The sequence below is a fragment of the Scyliorhinus torazame genome, chromosome 3 (assembly GCF_047496885.1).
Source record: "Scyliorhinus torazame isolate Kashiwa2021f chromosome 3, sScyTor2.1, whole genome shotgun sequence".
NCBI lineage: Eukaryota > Metazoa > Chordata > Chondrichthyes > Carcharhiniformes > Scyliorhinidae > Scyliorhinus > Scyliorhinus torazame.
The window spans coordinates 296,089,751-296,113,698 of NC_092709.1; the positions used below are offsets into that span (position 1 = coordinate 296,089,751).

The following is a 23,948-nucleotide window of genomic DNA, read 5'->3' on the forward strand; positions in this document are numbered from 1 at the left end:
TGACTCGTGAGTTTATATAGTAATTATGTGAGCCATTGTTTACCAAAAAGATTATAATCTGCTGTCTGGTAAATCAGCTCTACTCCGCACTCATCGTATTCCAGCTCATCCTAATTTGTCTTGGGTTAGGAAATAAATAATTGAGCAACATTTCAACTTGTAATAGCAATCAAGTGACTCCGGTTTTAAAATGGGCTGGTATTGATTTTGGATGTGGGCACAACTGACGTTGCTAGTAGTCACATAGCTTGCTCCTTTCCACCATCGGGGCTAATAATATTTATGTTCCTGGACTAGTAATCCACACATTTAGATTAATAATCTAGAGAATATCAAATCCTGCAATGGGGTCTGAGGACATGAATAAATCCAGAGGTTTAAAAAGAAAGCTGCGAACTGTAAAACTGACCATGAAACAATCTACTTTTCACAAAAGCCCAACTGTTTCACTGATGTCATTTATGGGAAGGAAACATTGAATCATTGCATGTGTATATTATTAAGATTTCCAATGCATTTGGGTACTAAAAAAGCAAAAGTCAAGAGCCACAATTCCTGCCTCTGATTGGTGCTGTATTTGGGCAAAGGGGATGCGCAGTCTTGTCTTGCATCTGTTTTAGACAACTCCGGCCCAGGAAGCTCCCTACGTATGACAGCGCAGTTTGGTGGAACAAGAGACACTGTTCTATTACAGCATCGTAATCCATTACTAACCAGGATGGATTTAGCAGATCTTGGTGGTCATTCAGAGATTTGCACGTATCCTTTCTTCCACTTGTGTCCATGTCAGATGACTGTCCATTTAAAGGTGTTTTCACACCGGTAAACTAGAATGTAATTGATGACATTGATTATTCACACATTAACAAAATGACAATGTATGTAATTACATTGCATTGGATCTTGCTAATGCTGCACAATGAGTTTAACAACAAATTGAGCGTCTCTAAAGCAACACTAACAGTGACTTCTTTGAAACAAATTAAGACATTTTCAGTCAATGTTATTTTCTTCTATTAGAAAAAATACTTTAAACCATTAAGAGTAGAGATACCATCACTGGAACTAAAACACTTATCCATTCTTATACCTATTATCACCAATCTCTCTCTCTTTAGATCCATCTAGCCAGCAGCCAGAGACTATTTTGGCTAATTGGGTTGAATGAGATTTGCATGCAGACTGTGGAGGTGAAACTGACAGTGGATGTGTTCCTTGGATGTGTTATAGTGACCTTCTATGTTTCTAGGTATTGTCCTAGTTGCTATCAATCCCTATGAACAGTTGCCAATTTATGGAGAAGATGTCATTCATGCTTACAGTGGACAGAACATGGGGGACATGGACCCCCATATCTTTGCAGTGGCCGAAGAAGCATACAAACAAATGGCCAGGTGAGTGGTCTCATGCAAATTGTCATTGACTTTCTTACCTTTTATGTTGTGAGATAAATAAAATTCCAGTGTTAAGCATTTTTAATACCTGTGCAAAAAAACTACATAATGTGAGCTGCTGATTGGACACATGAGGTGTGTAATCAAACTGCTATTCTATTGATGTGATGTTGGCGAGGGCATTGTGAGAAGTGAAAAGAAATGGAAGAAAATTATGCCTCGTGTTATGAAAGAATACCAGGGGCAATTTTAAACTGGGTGGTAACCAGTGGAGTGGCTCACTCTCCTAATGTAAAATTCAATTCAATTTCATTTCATTGAAAATATTGTGGGTCCCATAAAGGCGACCAACCGGATAGCCCTTTTGATCGAGGATGAATTACATCCATTCTGGGATGGCTGATCAGATAAATCCCGATGAGCGATATGCAGATTCTCATGTACTTGGGGCAGGTGGTGCTTAAAGGGTTAGATAGATGAGTTGGTCGGAGGTTTGTGCACTCTCTTCAATGCCTCAGCTTTGCCCCTCTGTGTTCCTGCCAAAGTGTCTCAATGTATTTGGTGTTTTCCTGAATAAACCTGCTCCATTTAGGTTGATCACAAGCCAGAGACTCCCACAAGTCAGTGGGGATGTTTGATCTCTTTGGGAATGTTTTGAAGAAATACCTAAAGCTTTCCCATTATTCTCCTGGGAGCCTCCGAGTTCCACGTCAGGCAGTTACATTGCGAGTCGGGTGTACAACGTGTCCCATCCAGTGGAGCAGGTTTTGGCGTGATACCGCACGTGTTGACTTGGGAGAGGATGCTGCTGTTGGACTGTCTTTCTTGCCAATGAATTTGGAGGATTTTGTGAAGGCACCATTGCTGGGCTGGTTTAGCACAATGGGCTAAATAGCTGGCTTGTAATGCAGAACAATGCCAACAGCGCGGGTTCAATTCCTGTTCCGGTCTCCCTGAACAGGTGCCGGAATGTGGCGACTAGGGGCTTTTCACAGTAACTTCATTGAAGCCTACTTGTGACTATAAGTGATATTATTATTGTTATTACTTCTCTAGTGCTTTGAGGTACAGGCTGTAGAGGAACACTGCTGCTTGCAAACCATGACCTTCGTCCCGGGTATGAGATCCTGATCCTCAAATACACTTTTCCTCAGTCGGCCTAAGGCTGAATCATTGGCACATTGGAGGTGATAATAAATATTGGCACCAATGTCTGCCTTTGTTGCGAGGAGACTCCTAAGCTATGGAAAATGTTCTGTAGGAGGACCATTTAGATCCAAAACATTAACACTGTTTCTCTGCACAGATGCTGCCAGATCTACGTTTCTGCAGCATTTTCTGTTTTTATTTCCGATCTCAGGCATCCTCAGTATTTTGCTTTTATTATTATGGGAAATAGTCCACCTTTACTTTTTATCGATGTGGAGGGAGTGTGTTGGGGGGTGGGGGTGGGGGTGGGGGGTGTAGTCTAATGTTGTGCCATAGGAGCTGTCTACCACCAAGATGTGCACAGTGATAGCATCTGTACTCTGGTAACAGTTGGAATTTCATTTCGGGGGGTGTGCTTTGATGGAAGATGCTGTGCTCCTTGCTGTAGTTCTTTTTTCTCCATCATCTGCTGACAGCCCGTCCTAATGTTGTGTAGCCACCTAAAATGGCTGATTCCCGATTAATTTGGCCAAACCCCGATGTAAAATGGCGAACTGAAAAGGCTGATGGGAAAATCAGCCAACAGGACTCAAACGGACAGCTGCAGACAGGACGGTGTATTCGGCTCTGGGGAAGTCGGCCCAGACCGATACCTGCAACCATTAGCAGCACATCAACCCAGCCATCTGCAGTTTAATCGGCTATCCCCGGGAACAATTGCTACAAATTAGCAATTGAAAGCCGATCCAGACCTCTCGGCGCCAGCAGTGGCCGAGACAAAGAAAGGTGAACTACCACCCCCCGATCAAGGAATCGCCCCATTATTGGATCATATCGAACCCAGTGATTGGGACCAAGTCCAATCACTTGGGACCAGGGTCAAGGTCCGCCCAGAGAGGCGGGAAGTCCCTGGGAACTATAAAGATAGGGGCCAAGTTCAGATCGACCCTTCTTCTCCTACTCGCAACCTTCGAGACCCTTCGACGAAAGAACAAGTAAGTCTTACTCCAGTGATCGCTACCAGATAGATGTTCCAGACTATCGACCCGTACCAGCCTTTTTGAATCCCGCAGGCCAGACCCAATTCGATAAGCCATTTGTTTCCCTGACCTGGTGGGCCATCACCAAAGTTAAGTATTGGCCTTTAGTGGTATGTAATAGTCTAGAAGTAGGATTATTGTATAAGTATTGATTGCTGTAGAGAATAAATGATCGTTGATTTAACATTTACTAAGCGGTGTGCTGTATTATTAATCATTACTTGAGCTTGAACCACGTGGCGGTATCAGAAAGATACCTGGCGACTCGTGAGCAAAGGTGACAGAATTAGAGCTAGTAAAACTAAGGCTAACAAGAGCAACAGTTGTATGAGCAGAATTTGGTGAATGTGGAAAGTTCAAGAATATTTTCTTAGTATGGGGGAGATATACTAATTTCCATTAATTTGAGAGTTTGTTAGTTCGTTCTCGCATTTCCATTTTAGTTTTGATAAAATCTTTAGGAGTTTCTTTGCAATCGTTCTTTTTCCCTTTCTGCTGCCACCTCTGCCTCCCACCACTCTAAAGAATGTTAATTTGGCCAACATCTAGAGGGGCTTTGAATTGGACACTAGCACAAGACCGGAAAGTTTGGGGAAGTTGCAGAAAATTGAATCCGTTTAAGGAGAAGATCGAGAAAGGGAAAAAAGAGGATTGTTGGCAGCATTGAATGACCTGGTGATTTCTGCTTCTCTCTTCCACTTCGCATTCTGTCTTGTCAAGGTTTCTGACCTGATTACAAATCAAATTGAAACCTGCTCTCGGCTACTAATTTTTCAAACTCTTTACCCACCTTTGTGACAATTCACCAAACCTTGGGTGCCAAAAAAGTAATAGTTTACATTGTGTTAGATGTATATCTATTAGGAATGATTATACTCGGAAAGCTTAAATCTTCAGTGCAGCCTGTCCAATAGAACCACATAGTGAATTCATTTGAAGATACCAGCTGAAAACATAAAATGCAACAAACTGCCGCAGTTATTTGTTCAGAGCCTTCATTCTGCAGTAATTTTCACACACATCTTCTACTTCTTTGGAGGCAGATAATAAATGCCTAGATTCACTTAAGAAGCACACATGCATTTTGAAAAGAATAAAAACCAGGAGAATAATATCGGATTCAATTAAGTTCTAGCGGTTGTAATTAGCACTGGCTTGAATTTGTTCCGCACAGATGGAGATATGATTTATGCCTGGTAACATCAGTCATCAGAGGACTGGAGGAGACTCTAATTATTTTTAACAGAGCAGCACCTTTTCTTTCATCCTCCTAGTTTATTTTTTTCAACTGGAAACATTGTTGTGTTAAGGGTCTGTGGCCAATGGCTTGTCCTCAAAAGTCTCCCCCACCTGCTGTCATCAGGGATATCCCTCCATATGTGAGCTTGGAAGTGAATGTTTGCAGGCTGTTTATTCTGGGAGAGGCAAGGGCTGCATCACAGACAAGCCTAATGTTGTTCTCATCAGTCAACAAAGACATGTACCTGCTTGTAATTGAATGCTGGCTGATACTTTCGAGCCCTGGAATGCTAACGCCATTTCTGGTACCCCTATCCCAACCCTGACTATCATCACCCGTGACATTCCGCACAGACCAAAGAATGGATTTGGGATCTAGTTTGTGGTTCCCGATTGGTTAATGTATTTGCCAGGCATTCAAAAAGGAAGACCTTTTTGGCTGTAGCTCAGGGTGGCACGGTAGCACAGTGGTTAGCACTGTTGCTTCACAGCACCAGGGTCCAAGGTTCGATACTGGCTTGGGCCACTGTCTGTGTGGAGTCTGCACGTTCTCCCGATGTCTGCATGGGTTTCCTCCCGCAAGTCCCGAAAGACGTGCTGTTAGCTAATTTGGACATTCTGATTTCTCCCTCTGTGTACCCGAACAGGCGCCGGAGTGTGCCGACTAGGGGCTTTTCACAGTAACTTAATTGCGGTGTTAATGTAAGTCTACTTGTGACAATAAAGATTATTATATTAGAAAGTATTCTTTCAAAAAAATTGAAACCATAAGAGCCAAAATGGTTGGTAAGAGATTAAAAGAGGAGGATTATCAGCCATAGTGTATTATGCTGCATCTATTGTTTGCCACATTCTGCCTTGATTAATAAATAGAGAATGTTGCTGTCATAATATCCACTCGTGTATATAATGAGATGCAGACAGGCAGTGATTGACACATCGGATGACCAGTAAGCACACAGCACAGCCAATCACCAGACAGGACACTACCACTATAAAGCCAGAGGGCACTAGGTTTCCCGCTCTCTCGGGATCCAGCTGCTGAGACAGTCAGAGTCCACGAGCTAGCAAGCACAAACACCATGCGGTAGCTAGTAAGTCTGGTCAGGCTACTACAAGGTCACTAGTCAGATCAGTATAGTGTCGACCCACAACTGAATATGTACAGCAGTTCATCTAGTTGAATAAAACAGTGTTGGATCTTCTCTTGTGTTAGACGTCTGTTTCTAACTTTACTGCATCGAGTGCAGTCCACATCAAACCAACCTGCCTAACACATCAGTTGCAATTTTGTTAAATGGTGACACTTTCTATACAATAGAATAGCATACTATAGAATTCCAACAGACTGATTATTACTTTGTTCGTACATCATTTGAGTGTTTAAGACCAATCTGAATGCAGAGGGGATGCCTTATCACAAGACTGTCTCCAGCAAGTCATGCACAACAAGGAACAGAAGGAGGATAAGCATGTAAAGCAGCCCCTTGGAGAAATTAAATTATTAACATATGAAACATTCAACAATCTGCCTTTTCTGTTTTGGGATGCATTTTTAGAGATTTAGATTTATTATCATGTGTACTGATACAGTGAAAAGTATTGATCTGCATACAGTCCTGGCAGATCATCTCATACATGAAAAAAACATAAGACATACAATAAATACACAATGTAAATACAGAGACACAGACATTGGGTGAAGCTTACGGAGTGTAGTGAATTAAGTTTTAAAAGATTAGTACGGTTGTAAAAGATGTAGGAAGAGGATCTGTGGGGGACAGCTCGCAGAGATCGCTGCGCTCCGTCGCCATCTTGCTGCAAGTCATTTGTCTGACATTGACCGAACGATCGAAAACTATGAGGACAAAGGAAAGAGATGCTCTTGTTACATGGCAGAGTTTAATATGAGATATTTTGGTCAGATGAGCAGAAAAATCTTTACCAACAAAGGCAAAGGGTCAACACCTCTTAATGTAGGCAGAGGCAAAGAGTTAATTCTCCTTCCACTTAAAATTATGTAGAAATGACTGGCTGGTTGGCACGGCGGCACAATGGTTAGCACTGCTGCCTCACAGTTCGATTCCGGCCTTGGGTGATTGTGTGGAGTTTGTTCGTTCTCCCTTTGTCTGCGTGGGTTTCCACGGGTGCTCTGATTTCTTCTCTCAGTGCAAAGATGCGCAAGTTAGGTGGGGTTGAAGCGCAGTGGATCATCGTAGAGTGCTCTTTTGGAGGGTCAGTGGGGACTCGATGGGCCGAATGGCCTCTATCTGCACTGCAGGATTTCTATGGATATTCCGACGTAGCTCTTGGCAGATTGTAATTAAATGTAATGTATATCATCTCTTTTAAATTAACAATTTTCACCATCATTCTTTCTCCCAGCCGCAATTTTCTATCGATTTATCTTGAAGGCATTGATCCACCTTGGTTATAGTTCATCAGTAACTGATGGCCCTTTCAGTACAGACACATGTCCCGGAATTTTGCAGGATGCCATGGCCTATGTAACACTTCCTCGTCAGTACCTTTATTTTATTAAGCAACTCACATGGCCCATATTCTTCAAAACGCAGCAGCTGGTTACCACTAAATAGATGATGATCAAGCAGCAGCACAAGGAAAATGTGTGAAATAAATCAAATTAGTCTTTAATTAGCCTCTGAGTGGCTAGACTCTGTCCACCAGCACACCGTGGCTGTACTATCTACAGGACGCACTGCAATAGCCCAGCACATTTATTCCAGAGTATTTCCCAATCTCAGGCCATTTTCCCAGGGTTGGCACTGCAATAGCACAGCGCCAGGGACCCAGGTTCAATTCCAACTTTTGGTGACTGTGTGGACTTAGTACGTTCACCCCGTATCTGCGTGGATTTCCTTTGGGTGCTCGTATTTCCTTCCACAGTCCAAAGATGTGCAGGTTAGGTGGATTGGCCATGATGAATTGCCCCTTAGTGTCCAGGAATGTGCAGGTTAGGTTATGGTGTAACGGGAATAGGGCAGAGTGATGCTCATTTGAAGGGTCGATGCAGACCCGATAAGCCGAATGAATGGCTTCCTTCTGCACTGTACAGATTCTATGATTTTACCACTGAGAAGGACAAGAGCAGCGCCACCATGGGAACAACTTTGCTGCAAGTTCCTTTCTGAGTATCACACATCCAAACTGGAACTTTCATTGTTCGTCCTTGAATAGACTCCGGATCAAAATCCTGACAATTCATGGGAGTACCATCAGCACGGTTCAAGGGGACTAGCCCACTACAGCTGCTTTGACTTTTCATCCAGGAGTCATCAATCAATGGAGCCATGCCTTTGTCGTCCACATCCTGAGAATAATTTCCCCCCACCAGTCATAATGTGCCTCAAAACGAGCTCCTTGCCAACCTTGGGATGTAGTCATTCTCATTAGTTAAGCTCTTGTGTTGTTAAAGGGACAAGTAAAATTAAACACAGCCCCACCTCGGCTGCAGAGTGAACAGCATAGATACCAACCTACAAAATATGGAAACACTAATGAACAGCTTCAAAGAAACTGATGAAACTCCAAAGGAAGCTGAGAGTTCTCAAACCAATATACAACTTAGAAATAGTGATGAATAAAGGCCTTTGACCATAGCCACTGCTTCAAAGCAAGTTAAAATATCCTTTTTATTTACAGATTTATGTCCGTATTTTCCAATCACATTCCACAATTCAGTTTGATTTTCTGTGAAAATTGAAACTCTTAATTGATGTCTCATTTGTTCTGGGGCTTGAAACCTCCTGAAGGCAGAACAAAAGGCTTTTTATGTGAATGCATCGCCAATGAGCTGCAAGAACTATGCACAATAAAAAGCTAGTTCAAAGTTACGCTTCAGAAGTAGGTCATTCGTGAAGCAAAAATAAACTGTACGAGCTGCATCACCAGCACCTAATATAACTTCTATCCCATTGATAGGAGTGGCACAGTGGTTAGCACTGTTACTTCACAGCGCCAGGGTCCCAGGTTTGATTACTATTTGGGTCACTGCCTATGCGGAGTCTGCACGTTCTCCCCGTGTCCGGGCGCTCCGGTTTCCTCCCACATGTCCCGAAAGATGTGCTTGTTAGGTGAATTGGACATTCTGAATTCTCCCTCAGTGTACCCGAACAGGCGCCGTAGTCTGGCGACTAGGGGATTTTCCTGGTAACGTCATTGCAGTGTTAATGTAAGCCTACTTGTGACACTAATAAAGATTATTATTGTAAGACTATTAGCGAGTGCAGCTTGGAATTCAGGTAGGTGTTTAAACTTGCCCCCAGGTTCCAGCGGCCTTCATTTTCAGGAGCGGGAGAGAGAGAGGGAGCCGGAGTGCAGTGAGTGCAGCTTGGGATTCAGGTAGGTGTTTAAACTTGCCCCCAGGTTCCAGCGCCCTTCATTTCCGGGAGCGGGAGAGAGAGGGAGCCGGAGTACAGCTTGGGAATCAGGTAGGTGCCTAAGTGTTTGATTTTGACCTCTATTTAAGTTGGGCGGCTGCTAAACCCGAGATGCTACACTTGGTAGTGTCTCCCACCTCCTCTAACCTAAGGGTGTGAGTGAATATCAGGTAAGCTCTATCTTTTCTTTTTCTTTTATTCTCAAGTTATAGCTTCAGATTTTCATTGGCGCAGTGGCCAGGGGTCTGTCGGGAAGGTAAGTTTACCCTTTAAAAAGTTACCTTGCAGGAGAAGCGGCCTTCAGATTTTCGGTGGGAGCAGTGGCCAGGGGTCTGTCGGGAAGGTAAGTAGCTGGGAGAAATTTAACTCTTCGTGGGTTGGTAAGTATTGTGATTGGTAAGTAAAATCCTTATTCCTTTCACTTATTCATTATTTGATATTATATTTGTAATCAGTTAAGGTAAAGTGTAAAAGTGGCAGGAGATCCCAGACCCTTGTTATGCTCCTCGTGCTCAATATGGGAGTTCAGGGACTCGGCCGATGCCCCTGACTCCTTCATGTGCGGGAAGTGTGTCCAGCTGCAGCTCCTGTTAGACCGCATGACGGCTCTGGTGCTGCGGATGGACTCACTTTGGAGCATCCGTGATGCTGAGGAGGTCGTGGATAGCACGTTCAGTGAGTTGGTCACACCACCGATTAAGATTGGTGAGGGCGACAGGGAATGGGTGACCAAAAGGCAGAGAAAGAGCAGGAAGGCAGTGCAGGTGTCCCCTGCGGTCATCTCCCTCCAAAACAGGTAATTGGATACTGTTGGGGGAGAAGACTCACCAGGGGAAGGCAGTAGTAGCCAGGCTCATGGCACCGTGGCTGGCTCTGCTGCACAGAAGGAAGGGAAAAACACTGGCAGGGCTATAGTCATAGGGGATTCAATCATAAGGGGAGTAGACAGGCGTTTCTGTGGTCGAAAACGAGACTCCCGAATGGTATGTTGCCTCCAGGGTGCATGGGTCAGGGATGTCTCAGATCGGCTGCAGGACATACTGAAGGGGGAGGGTGAACAGCCAGTTGTCATGGTGCATTTTGGCACCAACTATAGAAGTAAAAAACGGGATGAGGTCCTACAATCAGAATTTAGGGAGTTAGGAGATAAGTTTAAAAAGTAGGACCTCAAGGTAGTAATCTCAGGATTGCTACCAGTGCCATGAGACAGTCAGAGTAGAAATTCAAGAATAGTCAGAATGAATACGTGGCTTGAGAGATGGTGCAGGAGGGAGGGGTTCAGATGTTTGGGACATTGGAACTGGTTCTGGGGGCGGTGGGACTATTACAAATTGGATTGTCTATACCTGGGCAGGACTGGAACCAATGTCCTAGGGGGTGCTTTTGCTAACACTGTTGGGGAGGTTTTAAACTAATGTGGCAGGGGGATGGGAACCAGATTAGGAAGTTAGAGGTCAGTAAAGAGGCAGTAACTCAAGCCAATAAGGTACCAGATAATAAACTCAATGTGACTAAGGGGAAGAGTAGACAGGGAAGAGATGAAGAACGCAAAGGGACAGGTGGTCTGAGGTGCATTTGTTTCAATGCGAGAAGTGTAGCAGGTAAGGCAGATGAACTTGGGGCTTAGATTAGTACCTGGGAATATGATATTGGCATTACTGAGGACAAGACTGGCAACTAAATATCCTAGGGGATCGATGCTTCAGGAGGGATAGAGAGGGAAGTAAAAGGGGTGGAGGAGTTGCATTACTGGTCAGAGATGATATCACAGCTATGATTAAAGAGGGCACGATGGAGGATTCGAGCACTGAGGCAATATGGGTAGAGCTAAGAAATAGGAAGGGTGCACTAACATTGTTGGGACTTTACTACAGGCCTCCCAAAAGCGAGCGTGAAGTAGAGGTACAAATATGTAGACAGATTATAGAAAAATGTAGGAGCAATAGGGTGGTCGTGATGGGAGATTTTAACTTCCCCAACATTGAATGGGACTCATGTAGTGTTGGAGGTGTAGATGCAGCATAATTTGTAAGGAGCATCCAGGAGAGTTTTTTAGAGCAGTATGTAAATAGTCCAACTCGGGAAGGGGCCATACTGGACCTGGTATTGGGGAATGATCCTGGCCAGGTGGTTAAAGTTTCAGTCGGTGATTACTTTGGGAATAGCGATCACAATTCCGTAAGTTTTAGAATACTCATGGACAAAGACGAGAGTGGTCCTAAAGAAAGAGTGCTAAATTGGGGAAAGGCCAAGTAAAACAAAATTCATTAGGAGCTAGGGAATGTGGATTGGGAGCAGCTCTTTAAGGGTAAATCCACATTTGAAATGTGGAAGTCTTTTAAGGAAAGGTTGATTAGAGTGCAGGACAGACATGTCCCTGTGAAAATTAGGGATAGAAATGGCAAGATTAGGGACCCATGGATGACGGGTGGAATTGTGAGACGAGCTAAGATGAAAAAGGAAGCATACATAAGATCTAGGCGACTTAAATCTGATGAAGCTTTGGAGGAGTATCGGGAAAGTAGGACAAATCTCAAACGTGCAATAAAGAGGGCTAAAAGGGGTCATAAAATATATTTGGCTAACAGGGTTAAGGAAAATCCCAAAGCCTTTTATTCATATATAAGGAGCAAGAGGGTAACTAGAGAAAGGATTGGCCCACTCGAAGACAAAAGAGGGAATTTATGCGTGGAGTCAGGAAATGGGTGAGATTCTAAATGAGTACTTTGCATCGGTATTCACCAAGGAGAGGGACATGACGGATGTTGAGTCTTAGGATGGATGTTTAAATACTCTAGGTCAAGTCGGCATAAGGAAGGAGGACGTTTTGGGTATTCTAAGAGGCATTAAGGTGGACAAGTCCCCAGGTCCGGATGGGATCTTTCCCAGGTTACTGAGGGAAGCGAGGGAAGAAATAGCTGGGGCCTTAACAGATATCTTTGCAGCATCCTTGAGCACGGGTGAGGTCCCGGAGGACTGGAGAATTGCTAATGTTGTCCCTTTATTTAAAAAGGGTAGCAGGGATAATCCAGGGAATTATAGACCTGTGAGCTTGACGTCAGTGGTAGGCAAACTGTTGGAGAAGATACTGAGGGATAGGATCTATTCACATTTGGAAGAAAATAGACTTATCAGTGATAGGCAGCATGGTTTTGTGCAGGGAAGGTCATGTCTTGCAAACCTAATAGAATTCTTTGAGGAAGTGACAAAGTTAATTGATGAGGGAAGGGCTGTAGATGTCATATACATGGACTTCAGTAAGGCGTTTGATAAAGTTTCCCATGGCAGGTTGATGGAAAAAGTGAAGTCGTATGGGGTTCAGGGTGTACTAGCTAGATGGATAAAGAACTGGCTGGGCAACAGGAGACAGAGAGTAGTGGTGGAAGGGAGTGTCTCAATATGGAGAAAGGTGACTAGTGGTGTTCCACAGGGATTCGTGCTCGGACCACTGTTGTTTGTGATATGCATAAATGATCTGGACGAAGGTATAGGTGGTCTGATTAGCAAGTTTGCAGACGATACTAAGATTGGTGGAGTTGCAGATAGCGAGGAGGACTGTCAGAGAATACAGCAAAATGTAAATAGATTGGAGAATTAGGCAGAGAAATTGCAGATAGAGTTCAATCCAGGCAAATGCGAGGTGCTGCATTTTGGAAGATCTAATTCAAGAGCATACTGTACAGTCAAGGGAAGAGTCCTGGGGAAAATTGATGTACAGCGAGATCTGGGAGTTCAGGTCCATTGTACCCAGAAGGTGGCAACGCAGGTCGATAGAGTGGTAAAGAAGGCATACAGCATGTTTGCCTTCATCGGACGGGGTATTGAGTACAAGAGTTGGCAGGTCATGTTACAGTTGTATAGGACTTTTGTTTGGCCACATTTGGAATACTGCGTGCAGTTCTGGTCGCCACATTACCAGAAGGATGTGAATGCTTTAGAGAGGGTGCAGAGGAGGTTCACCAGGATGTTGCCTGGTATGGAGGGTGCTAGATATGAAGAAAGGTTGAGTAGATTAGGATTGTTTTCGTTGGAAAGACCGAGGTTGAGGGGGAACCTGATTGAGGTCTACAAAATTATGAGAGGTATGGACAGGGTGGATAGCAACAAGCTTTTTCCAAGAGTGGGGATGTCAATTACAAGGGGGTCACGATTTCAAGGTGAGAGGGGGAAAGTTTAAGGGAGATGTGCGTGTAAAGTTTTTTACGCAGAGGGTGGTGGGTGCCTGGAACGCTTTGCCAGCGGAGGTGGGCACAATAGCATCATTTAAGATGCATCTAGACAGATATATGAACGGGCGGGGAACAGAGAGAAGTAGATCCTTGGAAAATAGGTGACTGGTTTAGATAGCGGATCTGGATCGGCGCAGGCTGGGAGGGCCGAAGGGCCTGTTCCTGTGCTGTAATTTTCTTTGTTCTTTGTTATTACTCTAATTGACCAAACCTAGGCAATTGCAACCAGTGTGGATTCTTTTACCTATATGTTTAATCTCTATACACAAACATCATCACTGCTGTAACATTACAGAAAGTTCTGTAATAAATATTCACAAGGGAAGATAAGAGAAACGTGTCTTTCACAAACTGACTGAAGCTAAGTAAAGTTAATAATCTGATATAATGGAATGTGAGCCACTTGGGGTTGAAGTAACTACCTTCCAACAGCCTGAGCTATCTTCCTTTGCAGCAATACCGTCTATTCACTGGGTTTTTGTTTTCCTTTGACTCCCATTGGCTTCAGTTTTGCTGGGGCTGTTGGCTGCCGTATTTTGTTGAATGTAATTTTGATGTCTCGAGCATCTGCTCTCACCACTCCTCTGACATTCAGCTCCCGTGCCCATGTCAGTATCAAATTTACAATGTGGTCATGATGTCAAAGTGCTTCTGAGCATCAGTGAGCAGATCATTGATGAATACGTGTTGCTCGATGGCACTATTGATTCCTGTTGCTTTGAATTTACTGGTAATTATCTGGAGGCAATTGGGAGGAGAGTTGGGTGGGTTAGATTTGTGTGGATAAGACATATTGAGGCAAACTTTGCTGCTCTGAAGCACAAGTCATCCATTGTGACAGAGTACTGCTGTCGAAGTCTGCAACAATCAATCAGTTTAACTGTAGTAAATTAGTGGAAGTTACTTCAAGCTCAGAAATTACTGACATGATAGTATTATGGTCAGGTCCATATTTTAACAGTAACCCATTCACGAATACTGCAGAAAGTACAACAGCTAGGATCAGCTTCTTTCCAGAATTGGATATGATTCAACAGGTCATTGTACAGTTTGGAAAAAAGAACTTGCATTTCTTATATAGCCATTTCCAAGGTCTCCTACAGCCAATGACTACAGTTACATTTTACACCAAACGTCCCCAAACGTCCATCAACTAAATGACTCCAGTCAACATAAGTTGCTGTTTGATTATGGTCTGTTTTAGCCTCCATGTATCTGGATGAACATTTAGAACTTGTCTTCATCCTTTGCTTCATTGACATTCTAGGCGAGCCTAAGTGGAATTTTGAATTTTATTTATTAGATCAGTTCACTTCCAACATGAGACACCCAGGGAAAAGAGAAACATCTTTGGCTACTTAGAAGATCTTAACATCCCTCGTTAACTTACTGTTTGGGCACTTCGAAAGTGGCGATTTTAAAAGATTATAAAGAACATGCTTATGCTCTTCCATCATGTGTGGATTGTATTCTGTAATAGTCATGCAATGAAACTATGAATTTTTGCAAGATATATTTTATTAGAGCCATATTAATAAAGAATCTGCATTTATTTACTCCAAAGGTTCCATTGGCAGAGTAGAACCTCCTTGTGGTTAGTCATAAAACAATGTTGTTGAGGGACAACATTTAGATAACAAATGCAAGGGACCAAGGATGGATCCTTGGGGACACCAGTGATAATTGTGCCTGAACAGGAAGCAAAGCTATTGCAAGTGGCTGCTTTCACTTAATTAAGAATGAAACCAGTGAGAGTAGTCCCACCCAGCTGGACAACAGTGCGGGTGCAATGGAGGAGGTCGGTGTGGTCAGCCATGTCGAAGGCCTGTAGCCCATTATGTTGCTGAATCTTTGCTAGGACACGTTGAAATTATGAAAGGCACTATATATAAGCCAATGAAGTACTTTTGAGTGTCATAACTTTGTGTAATGTAGGAAAAGCGACAATCAATTTTTACAGAGCAAGTACTCTGGACCAATGAGATAATCAAATAATGTGTTCTTGTGATAATACTTGAGGGACAAATTGGCCAGGATTGGATTGGATTGGATTTGTTTATTGTCACGTGTACCGAGGTACAGTGAAAAGTATTTTTCTGCGAGCAGCTCAACAGATCATTAAGTACATGAGAAGAAAAGGGAATAAAAGAAAATACATAATAGGGCAACACAACATATACAATGTAACTACATAAGCACTGGCATCGGATGAAGCATACAGGGTGTAGTGTTAATGAAATCAGGCCATAAGTGGGTCATTTAGGAGTCTGGTGACCGTGGGGAAGAAGCTGTTTTTGAATCTGTTCGTGGGTGTTCTCAGACTTCTGTATCTCCTGCCCGATGGAAGAAGTTGGAAGAGTGAGTAAGCTGGGTGGGAGGGATCTTTGATTATACTGCCCGCTTTCCCCAGGCAGCGGGAGGTTTGGATGGAGTCAATGGATGGGAGGCAGGTTCGTGTGATGGACTGGGCGGTGTTCACAACTCTCTGAAGTTTCTTGCGGTCCTGGGCCGAGCAGTTGCCATACCAGGCTGTGATGCAGCCTAATAGGATGCTTTCTATGTTGCATCTGTAAAAGTTGGTAAGAGTCAATGTGGACATGCCGAATTTCCTTAGTTTCCTGAGGAAGTATAGGCGCTGTTGTGCTTTCTTGGTGGTAGCGTCGACGTGAGTAGACCAGGACAGATTTTTGGAGATGTGCACCCCTAGGAATTTGAAACTGCTAACCATCTCCACCTCGGCCCCGTTGATGCTGACAGGGGTGTGTACAGTACTTTGCTTCCTGAAGTCAATTACCAGCTCTTTAGTTTTGCTGGCATTGAGGGAGAGATTGTTGTCGCTACACCACTCCACTAGGTTCTCTATCTCCTTCCTGTATTCGGACTCATCGTTATTCGAGATCCGGCCCACTATGGTCGTATCGTCAGCAAACTTGAAGATGGAGTTGGAACCAAGTTGGAAACCGGGGTGGACTCTATATGCTCTGCGGTAGCACAGTGGGTAGCACTGTTGCTTCACAACTCCAAGGTCCCAGGTTCGATTCCCCGCTCGGGTCGCTGTCTGTGTGGAGTCTGCATATTCTCCCCGTGTCTGTGTGGGTTTCCTCCGGGTGCTCCAGTTTCCTCCCACAAGTCCCGAAAGACGTGATGTTAGGTAATTTGGACATTCTGAATTCTCCCTCCGTGTACCCAAGCAGGCGCCGGAATGTGGCGACTAGGGGCTTTTCACGGTAACTTCATTGCAGTGTTAATGGAAGCCTATTTGTGTCAATAAAGATTGTTATTATTCAAAATAACATTGGGGTATCTTTAATGTCACCTAACGGGTGCCTTGGTTTAATCTCCCAAAAAACAAAAGTGGCTGCTATGTAAGTGTAGTATCCCACAGTTCTACATTGGGGCGTCAATCTGGATTATGAGCTTCAGTCTCGTGAGTGGAACTTGAACCCACAATCTTCTAAATCAGAAGAGAAAATGCTAACACTGAGCTTTGGCTGACACCAAATCACCATACAGCCAATTGTAGTGTTGCTAGAATCATTGCTAGAACAGTCCAAAACCAAAACCTCAATCAAAATGTTAAGTGAGTTACAAATTCCATTACATGCTTTTTAGCAATTGAGACTAGGCATTGTGGAAAAGTGCATTGGGATCATTTTTGAGGTTGCGCTGCTGACAATGTTAACTCTGGAAAGCAGCTCTTTAGTTTATTTTGCAGATACTATTGACGCAGAGAAAGTTTGCATACGCCACTGAAATGGTTAAAAAGTAACTAAACTGTAATGCGAGCCTCGACTTTGGAAACAAATGCGTAATGAATATTCTCGTCATTCACGTTATATGTTTCTGAAGGACTTGGGTTCCAGTTTTAAATTATTTCCTGTGCTCTAACAAAGATTCAGACATATCCCCGAGTACAGCACTTGGAGCATCAAAACAATCTTATTTATTCTGTAATACTGAAGCCTGAAAGCATTTCACTAACCTTTAGCAAAGGGTGAACTCAAGACAGGGAGCCTTTCTCAAGAGTTTGGTCACATAATTTTAGTGTAGGGTTGACAACCCTTCAGGATTATCCTGGATTTTCTACAAATTCATAGAATCATAGAATTTACAGTGCAGAAGGAGGCCATTCGGCCCATCGGGTCTGCACCGTCCCTTGGAAAGAGCACCCGATTTAAGCCCACGCCACCATCTTATCCCCATAACCCAATAACCCCACCAAACTTTTAGACACAAAGGGCCAATTTCGCATGGTTAATCCACCTAACCTGCACATCTTTGGACTGTGGGAGGAAACCAGAGCACCCGGAGGAACTCCACACAGGCACGGGGAGAATGTGCAACCTCCACAGAGACAGTCACCTGAGAATTGAACCTGGGTCCCTGGTGCTCTGAGGCAGTAATGCTAACCACTGTGCCTCACAGCTCCAGGGCAGTTCAGAGTCAACCACATTGTTGTGGGTCTGGAGTTACATGTAGGCTAGACCAGGTAAAGATGTCAGATTTTCTCCTCTAATGGACATGAGTGAACCAGTGGGCTTTTACAACAATCAATGGTAGTTGATCTATCCCTGTGGCCCAGCAAATTTATTTCTCTCGAGTACCCATCCAACTTTCTTTTGAAATCATTGACCATCTCCCCCTTTCACCATTTTTGCAAGCATTAAAGGTTAATCTCCTAGGAAGTGCTTAACAACAAACCTGGAGAAAAATTATTCAGGACATTCAAATGTTTTTCTTCATTCTCTTCGAACACTCATTTTATTTTCAGTTTTTAACTATTTTGAAGGGAGGGAGGAAAAAGGTTACATGGACTATTTGGACTATTAATCAATCATTTCAAGGAAAGTCTGTTCGCTTTTCAATTGGCATGGGAAGGCAAAGCCTCTTGAGAAGGAATGTGCCCTGTAACCGATGCTGAAAGTGTGCCTGTTGCAGACCGGATTGGCATGTACCTGTGAGACTTTACGCAACCAAAGTTGGGAACCTTGGGAGAGATTCTCCGACCCCCCCCGCCGGGTCGGAGAATCGCTGGGGGCTGGCGTGAATCCCGCCCCCGCCGGTTGCCGAATTCTCCACCACCGGATATTCGGCAGGGGCGGGAATCGCGCCGCGCCGGTTGGCGGGCCCCCCCCTCCGCGATTCTCTGGCCTGGATGGGTCGAAGTCCCGCCTCAAAAATGCCTGTCCTGCCGGTGTAAATTAAACCACCTACCTTACCGGCGGGACAAGGCGGCGCGGGCGGGCTCCGGGGTTCTGGGGGGGGCGCGGGGCGATCTGGCCCCGGGGGGGTGCCCCCTCTGTGGCCTGGCCTGCGATTGGGGCCCACCGATCCGCGGGCGGGCCTGTGCCGTGGGGGCACTCTTTCTCTTCCGCCTTCGCCACGGTCTCCACCATGGCGGAGGTGGAAGAGACTCCCTCCACTGCGCATGCGCGGGAAAGCCGTCAGCGGCCGCTCCCGCGCATGCGCCGCCCGGAGATGTCATTTCCGCGCCAGCTGGTGGGGCACCAAAGGCCTTTTCCGCCAGCTGGCATGGCGGAGATTCGTCTGGCGCGGGCCTAGCCCCTTAATGTTGGGGCTCGGCCCCCAAAGATGCGAAGCATTCCGCACCTTTGGGGCGGCGTGATGCCCGACTGATTTGCGCCATTTTGGGCGCCAGGCGGCGGAAATCGCGCCGATACCGGAGAATTCCGCCCCTTATATTTAGTGGGTCTTTTCTAATTCCAAATGGCGCTGAGACCAGTGCGGAAGCTGACAATGTTTCTGAGTTGGGACTCTTGACGTTGGTGTACTGTCACCTATTCCATGCTGACTGATGTGAATTGCCAGGGAAAGCTCTGGGATTTTGTTCCATATGTTCTTAACATTTTTTTCAGCAGATTTAAACTTTGTCCTTTGCACCGAGAGGGGATTCATCTTGGAACAAATTGCAATAAAGAAATTGTATTTTAGAATTAATTATGTTTATGACGTTACTTTTTGAAACTGACCTGACCTTTGAGCCTTAATTTGTTTTGTAACCATGGCTGGCGACGCTCCGAGTTTCTGTGCAGCATGTGCTGTTCAGGGCCATAAAAATCAACATCACACATGCAGAATTTGCTTAGTAACAGCACTCTTGCCTTTAGGTCAGAAGCACATGGGTTCAAACAGAATTTGGGCACATAATCTCTGGCACCCCTATTCAATACCGAGTACAGCACTGTCGGTGGTGGCTTCTTTTGAATGTCCCCTTTGGGCCTAAAAGATCATGTTAATCATTGATAAGTAGCAGGGAAATGTCACATTGTCTTGGCCACTATTTATGTCTTAACCAACACTTAAGCCGAATCTGGAATGAGGATGAACCTGAGAGAGTGGTTCATGGGGGCTGAGGAGTGGGGGAGGGGATTGTGGGCATCTCCAAGTTGGCAGTGCTGATGCGGTTCAAGTCCCAAGGCAAAATGCAAGTGCTGGATCTTTGCCCCAAGCTCCCTGGAATGTTAGTAACCACTGCCTCCATGTCATATCCATTCTTGATATTCAAGTCTAATCAATGAGTATTGACCACTATTTGATTATAGCCATGTTGTCTGATTCTTGTTTTGCATAATGTTCAAACCTAAACAGTTACCACAGATAGCCATTGATAAAGATCAGAAGGTAATCTGTTTCTTGCCCTCATCACCTTGCTCAAGCACCCACTGAGCTATCAAAGTTAATTGTATTGTTGATGCCATTCATTCGTTCATTCACGTGTGCTTTGCTGGAAGGAAGGTACTTGACTCATGGTCTTCTGATGATTCTGGAGCCATTTACTTGGCAGTTTTTTTTAATGGTGATTTTGACATTGCCTATTGTTCGCAGGGGCAGGGTATTGGGACAAGTTCCAAATCTACCTTGCCAAAATGGGAACCAAACCCACATTATTCTGAACCACACACTTCTCTTGTGCTGAGATGTTTCTGGCTGTTGGGTGAATTCAGCCCATGGAACAAAAGGGTCAGTAGCAGCATGGCCACAACAGGAAATAGTGTGGAATTGCTGTTTTTTCAGACTAGAGGAATGTATATAGTGGGGTTCCCCGGTGGTTGGCGTTGGAACCCTGCTTTTTTTGATATATATTGCTGACCTAAACTTTGTGTCCAGTTCACCAATTTCAAAATTTGTGGATGATACAAAATTTGGAATTATTATGGACTATGAGGAGGATAGAGAAAGACTTCAAAAGGACAACTATGTGGCAGATGAAATTTAATTCGGAGAAGTTGTAAGTGATGCATTTTGGTAGGAGAGGCAATAAAAAGAATGTAGGAGCAGAGGGACCTGTGATAGATGTCCAGAAATTACTGACGATGGTGTGGCATGTTGAGAGCACGGTAAATAAAGAGAATGCCGGATCTTGTTCTTTTTAAATAGAGGAATAGAGTACAATATCAAGGGAGTTATGATGAGCCTCTATAAAACACTTATTCAGCCTCAACTAGTGTATTGTGTAATGTCTTTAGGAAGACATTAGAGAGGGTGCAGAAAAGATTAGCAAGAATTATTCCAGGATGAGAAATTTCAGTTATGTGATTAGATTGGAGAAGCTGGGCCTGTTCTCCTTGGAGAAGAGAAGACCGAGGGGGAAATTGATGGCAGTGTTCAAAAACATGAGGGGTTTGGACAGAGTGGATAGGGATAAACTTAGCATTGTTGGAAGGATTTAGAATGAGAGGACACAGATTTAAGGTAATTGACAAATTACTTTTTATTTTACTTAGCAAGTGGTTAGGATCTGTGTGTGGTGGAGGCAGATTCAAATGTAGATTTTCGGAAGAGATATTTGTGTGAAGCAAAATGATTTTGAGGGCTGCAAGGAAAAGGTGGGGGATTGGGATGAGGTAAATTGCTCTCAAAGACACAAGGGGCTGAATGGCCCCCTTCTGTGCTGTAATCATTCTGTAACTCTATGATTAATTATTCTTGCTCTTTTTACATGTGGTTGGTTACAGACAGGTACGTTTCTGTGGATATGCTTCTCTTTATTCAAGTGGAAAACTCCCCAGCAGTCTGAATCAGAATGAAGGAGGAAATGATATTTTCTTTGCAATTTTGAGAAAAACTTCCAAGATTCAAACAAAGATCTGTTCAATATTGTAAAACATAGAAATATATAGTGGTTCACATAGAATCTGAACGATAACTACTATAGCAATTCATGAGGACCTGTTATCTAACTAAATATCATAATTGTTGTGAAAATTCCCTTCAGTTGGACCATATGCTTCTACAGATGTGCAGCTTAGGGTAGGGGATAGGGCGGAGTGGGCAGGGGAGTGGACCTGGGTATGGTGCTCTTTTGAAGAGTCAGTGTGGATTTGATGGGCCGAATAGTCTTCTGTTGCACTGTGGGATTCAATGATTCTATGATAAGTCTTGTAATCATGTAAAGTAATATAGCGCCTGAAAGTTCTAGAAATATTACTGTGAGGCATAAAGAAATTGAGAAACCTCCACCTGTGCAATATTCTTTTTAAGCCATAACTCCTGTAATGCAGCTTATTTATATTCAGCTGCCCAGTGCTGTAAGAGTGTTGAAGAGTTGATGATGAATCTGTGAGGGATTTCCTGTGATTTGGCTAAGCATGTGTAAATGTAGTAGTTTAGTAATCAGCATGTCAATTCTTTTTGCTTTTTTCTCTTGTGTTTATGACCAAGCCAATTAGTTATGTGATAGAGACAGCAAAGAAACCCAAAACAAGTCAGATAGATGCACAGGGCTGCGGAAGGTAGTGTAATCAACAGGAAGCATGCGATATTTAAACTTGTGTTAAAACCAAATGAACGTATGAATTAGGAGCAGGAGTAGGCCATGCACCCCCTCGAGCCTGCTCTGCCATTCAAAAACGATGATGTGGAGATGCCGCGTTGAACTGGGGTGAGCACAGTAAGAAGTCTTACAACACCAGGTTAAAGTCCAACAGGTTTGTTTCGAATCACTAGCTTCCGGAGCACTGCTCCTTCACCTGATTCACCTGAGAAAGGAGCTCCGAAAGCTAGTGATTCGAAACAAACCTTTTGGACTTTAACCTGGTGTTGTAAGACCACCAGGTCTGTGTTCAAAAACAAATCATGGCTTATCTGAATCTAGCCTCAACTCTGCATTCTGCTAACCCTATTAACCTTTGACTCTGTTGTAACCTCCACGAAAACAACCCGATTGATCTCCTATGGGGCTCATGGAGTATGAGCTCCCCCTCTGTGGGTTGGGGGGGGGGGGAGGGTGGGAGGGTGGGGGCAACAGCGGGCTTGTTAATTCCCCAAAATAAAAGCCGGCTCAGGAAGGAGCCGGTATCTCAGGATGGTCCCGGCTGGGACTTGGACTGTTGCTTAGTTGCTGTATTTCCTGGCTGTGAGTAGGAAATAAACTACCTTTGATTCATCTTTTCGGGACTCCTCATTAACTACAATGGACTTGCTTGATAGTGAAGACTTTTTCTTACCTCTGCCTTAAAGATATTCATTGTCACTTCCTCCAGTGCTCTCTGAGGAAGAGTTGCAAAGATTCATGTCCCTTGCTGAGGAAAAATAATCTTCAGCAGCCACTTTTAAGATCCTTGGATGGAGTCCATCAGGACCTGGCGGCTTGTCAGCTTTTGGATCTAATAATTTTCTCATTATACTTTCCCTTGTGATTGTAACTGTGTTTTAAAAATCAATTTAGACTACTCCATTCTTTTTTTTCCAATTAAGGGATGATTTAGCGTGGCCAATTCACCTACCTTGCACATCTTTTGGATTGTGGGGGAGACCCACACAAACACTGGGAGGATGTGCATACTGGTGATTGTAACTGTTTTGGGTTCCTCCCTCCCTTTCACCTCCTGATTCACAATTAAATAGAACCATTGAATCCTTACAGTGTAGAAGGAGGCCATTCAGGCCATCGAGTCTGCACTGACCCTCTGAAAGAGCACCCTACCTAGGCCCACTTCCCCACCCTATCCCCGTAACCCCACCCAACCTACAAATCCCTGGACACTATGGGAGAATTTTATCATAGGCAATCCACCTAGCCTGCACACCTTTGGACAGTAAAAGGAAACCAGAGGACCCGGAGGAAACATGCGGGATATCATTTGTATCCTCTGCAGTGAAGACAGATACAAAATATTAATTCATCCACCATTTCCTTATTTTCAATTATTAATTCCCCATTCTTGCTCTGTAGAGGACCAATACTCAATTTACTCTTTTCTTTTAAAATATCTGTAGAAACTCTTACAATCATAGTTCTCGCTAGCTTTCTCTCTCATTCTCCCTCCTTATTAATTGTTTAGTTATTCTTTGCTGTTCTTTATATTCTCGCCAATCTTTTGCACTATCATTTATCTTTGTGGAATTATATACTTTTTCTTTATCTTTTTATCTTATCTTATCCCATCTTTAACTTCTTTAGTTAGCCATGGACAGTGTGTCCTTCCCTTAGAGCCTGTTTTGCTCATTGGAATGTATCTTTTCTGAATATTCGGA

At 43.9% G+C, this 23,948-nt stretch overlaps 1 protein-coding gene across 2 annotated transcripts in view; it reads left to right on the forward strand.

Annotated features, from left to right (window-relative positions):
- The window catches only part of myo5b (myosin VB), a 389,254-nt gene that overhangs the window by 132,852 nt on the left and 232,454 nt on the right, over nucleotides 1-23,948 (forward strand). For both annotated transcript variants that reach the window (XM_072497425.1, XM_072497424.1), the window contains exon 4: nucleotides 1,250-1,394. In XM_072497425.1, the coding sequence (XP_072353526.1) occupies nucleotides 1,250-1,394 (145 nt within the window). The remainder of the gene's footprint in view (nucleotides 1-1,249; nucleotides 1,395-23,948) is intronic.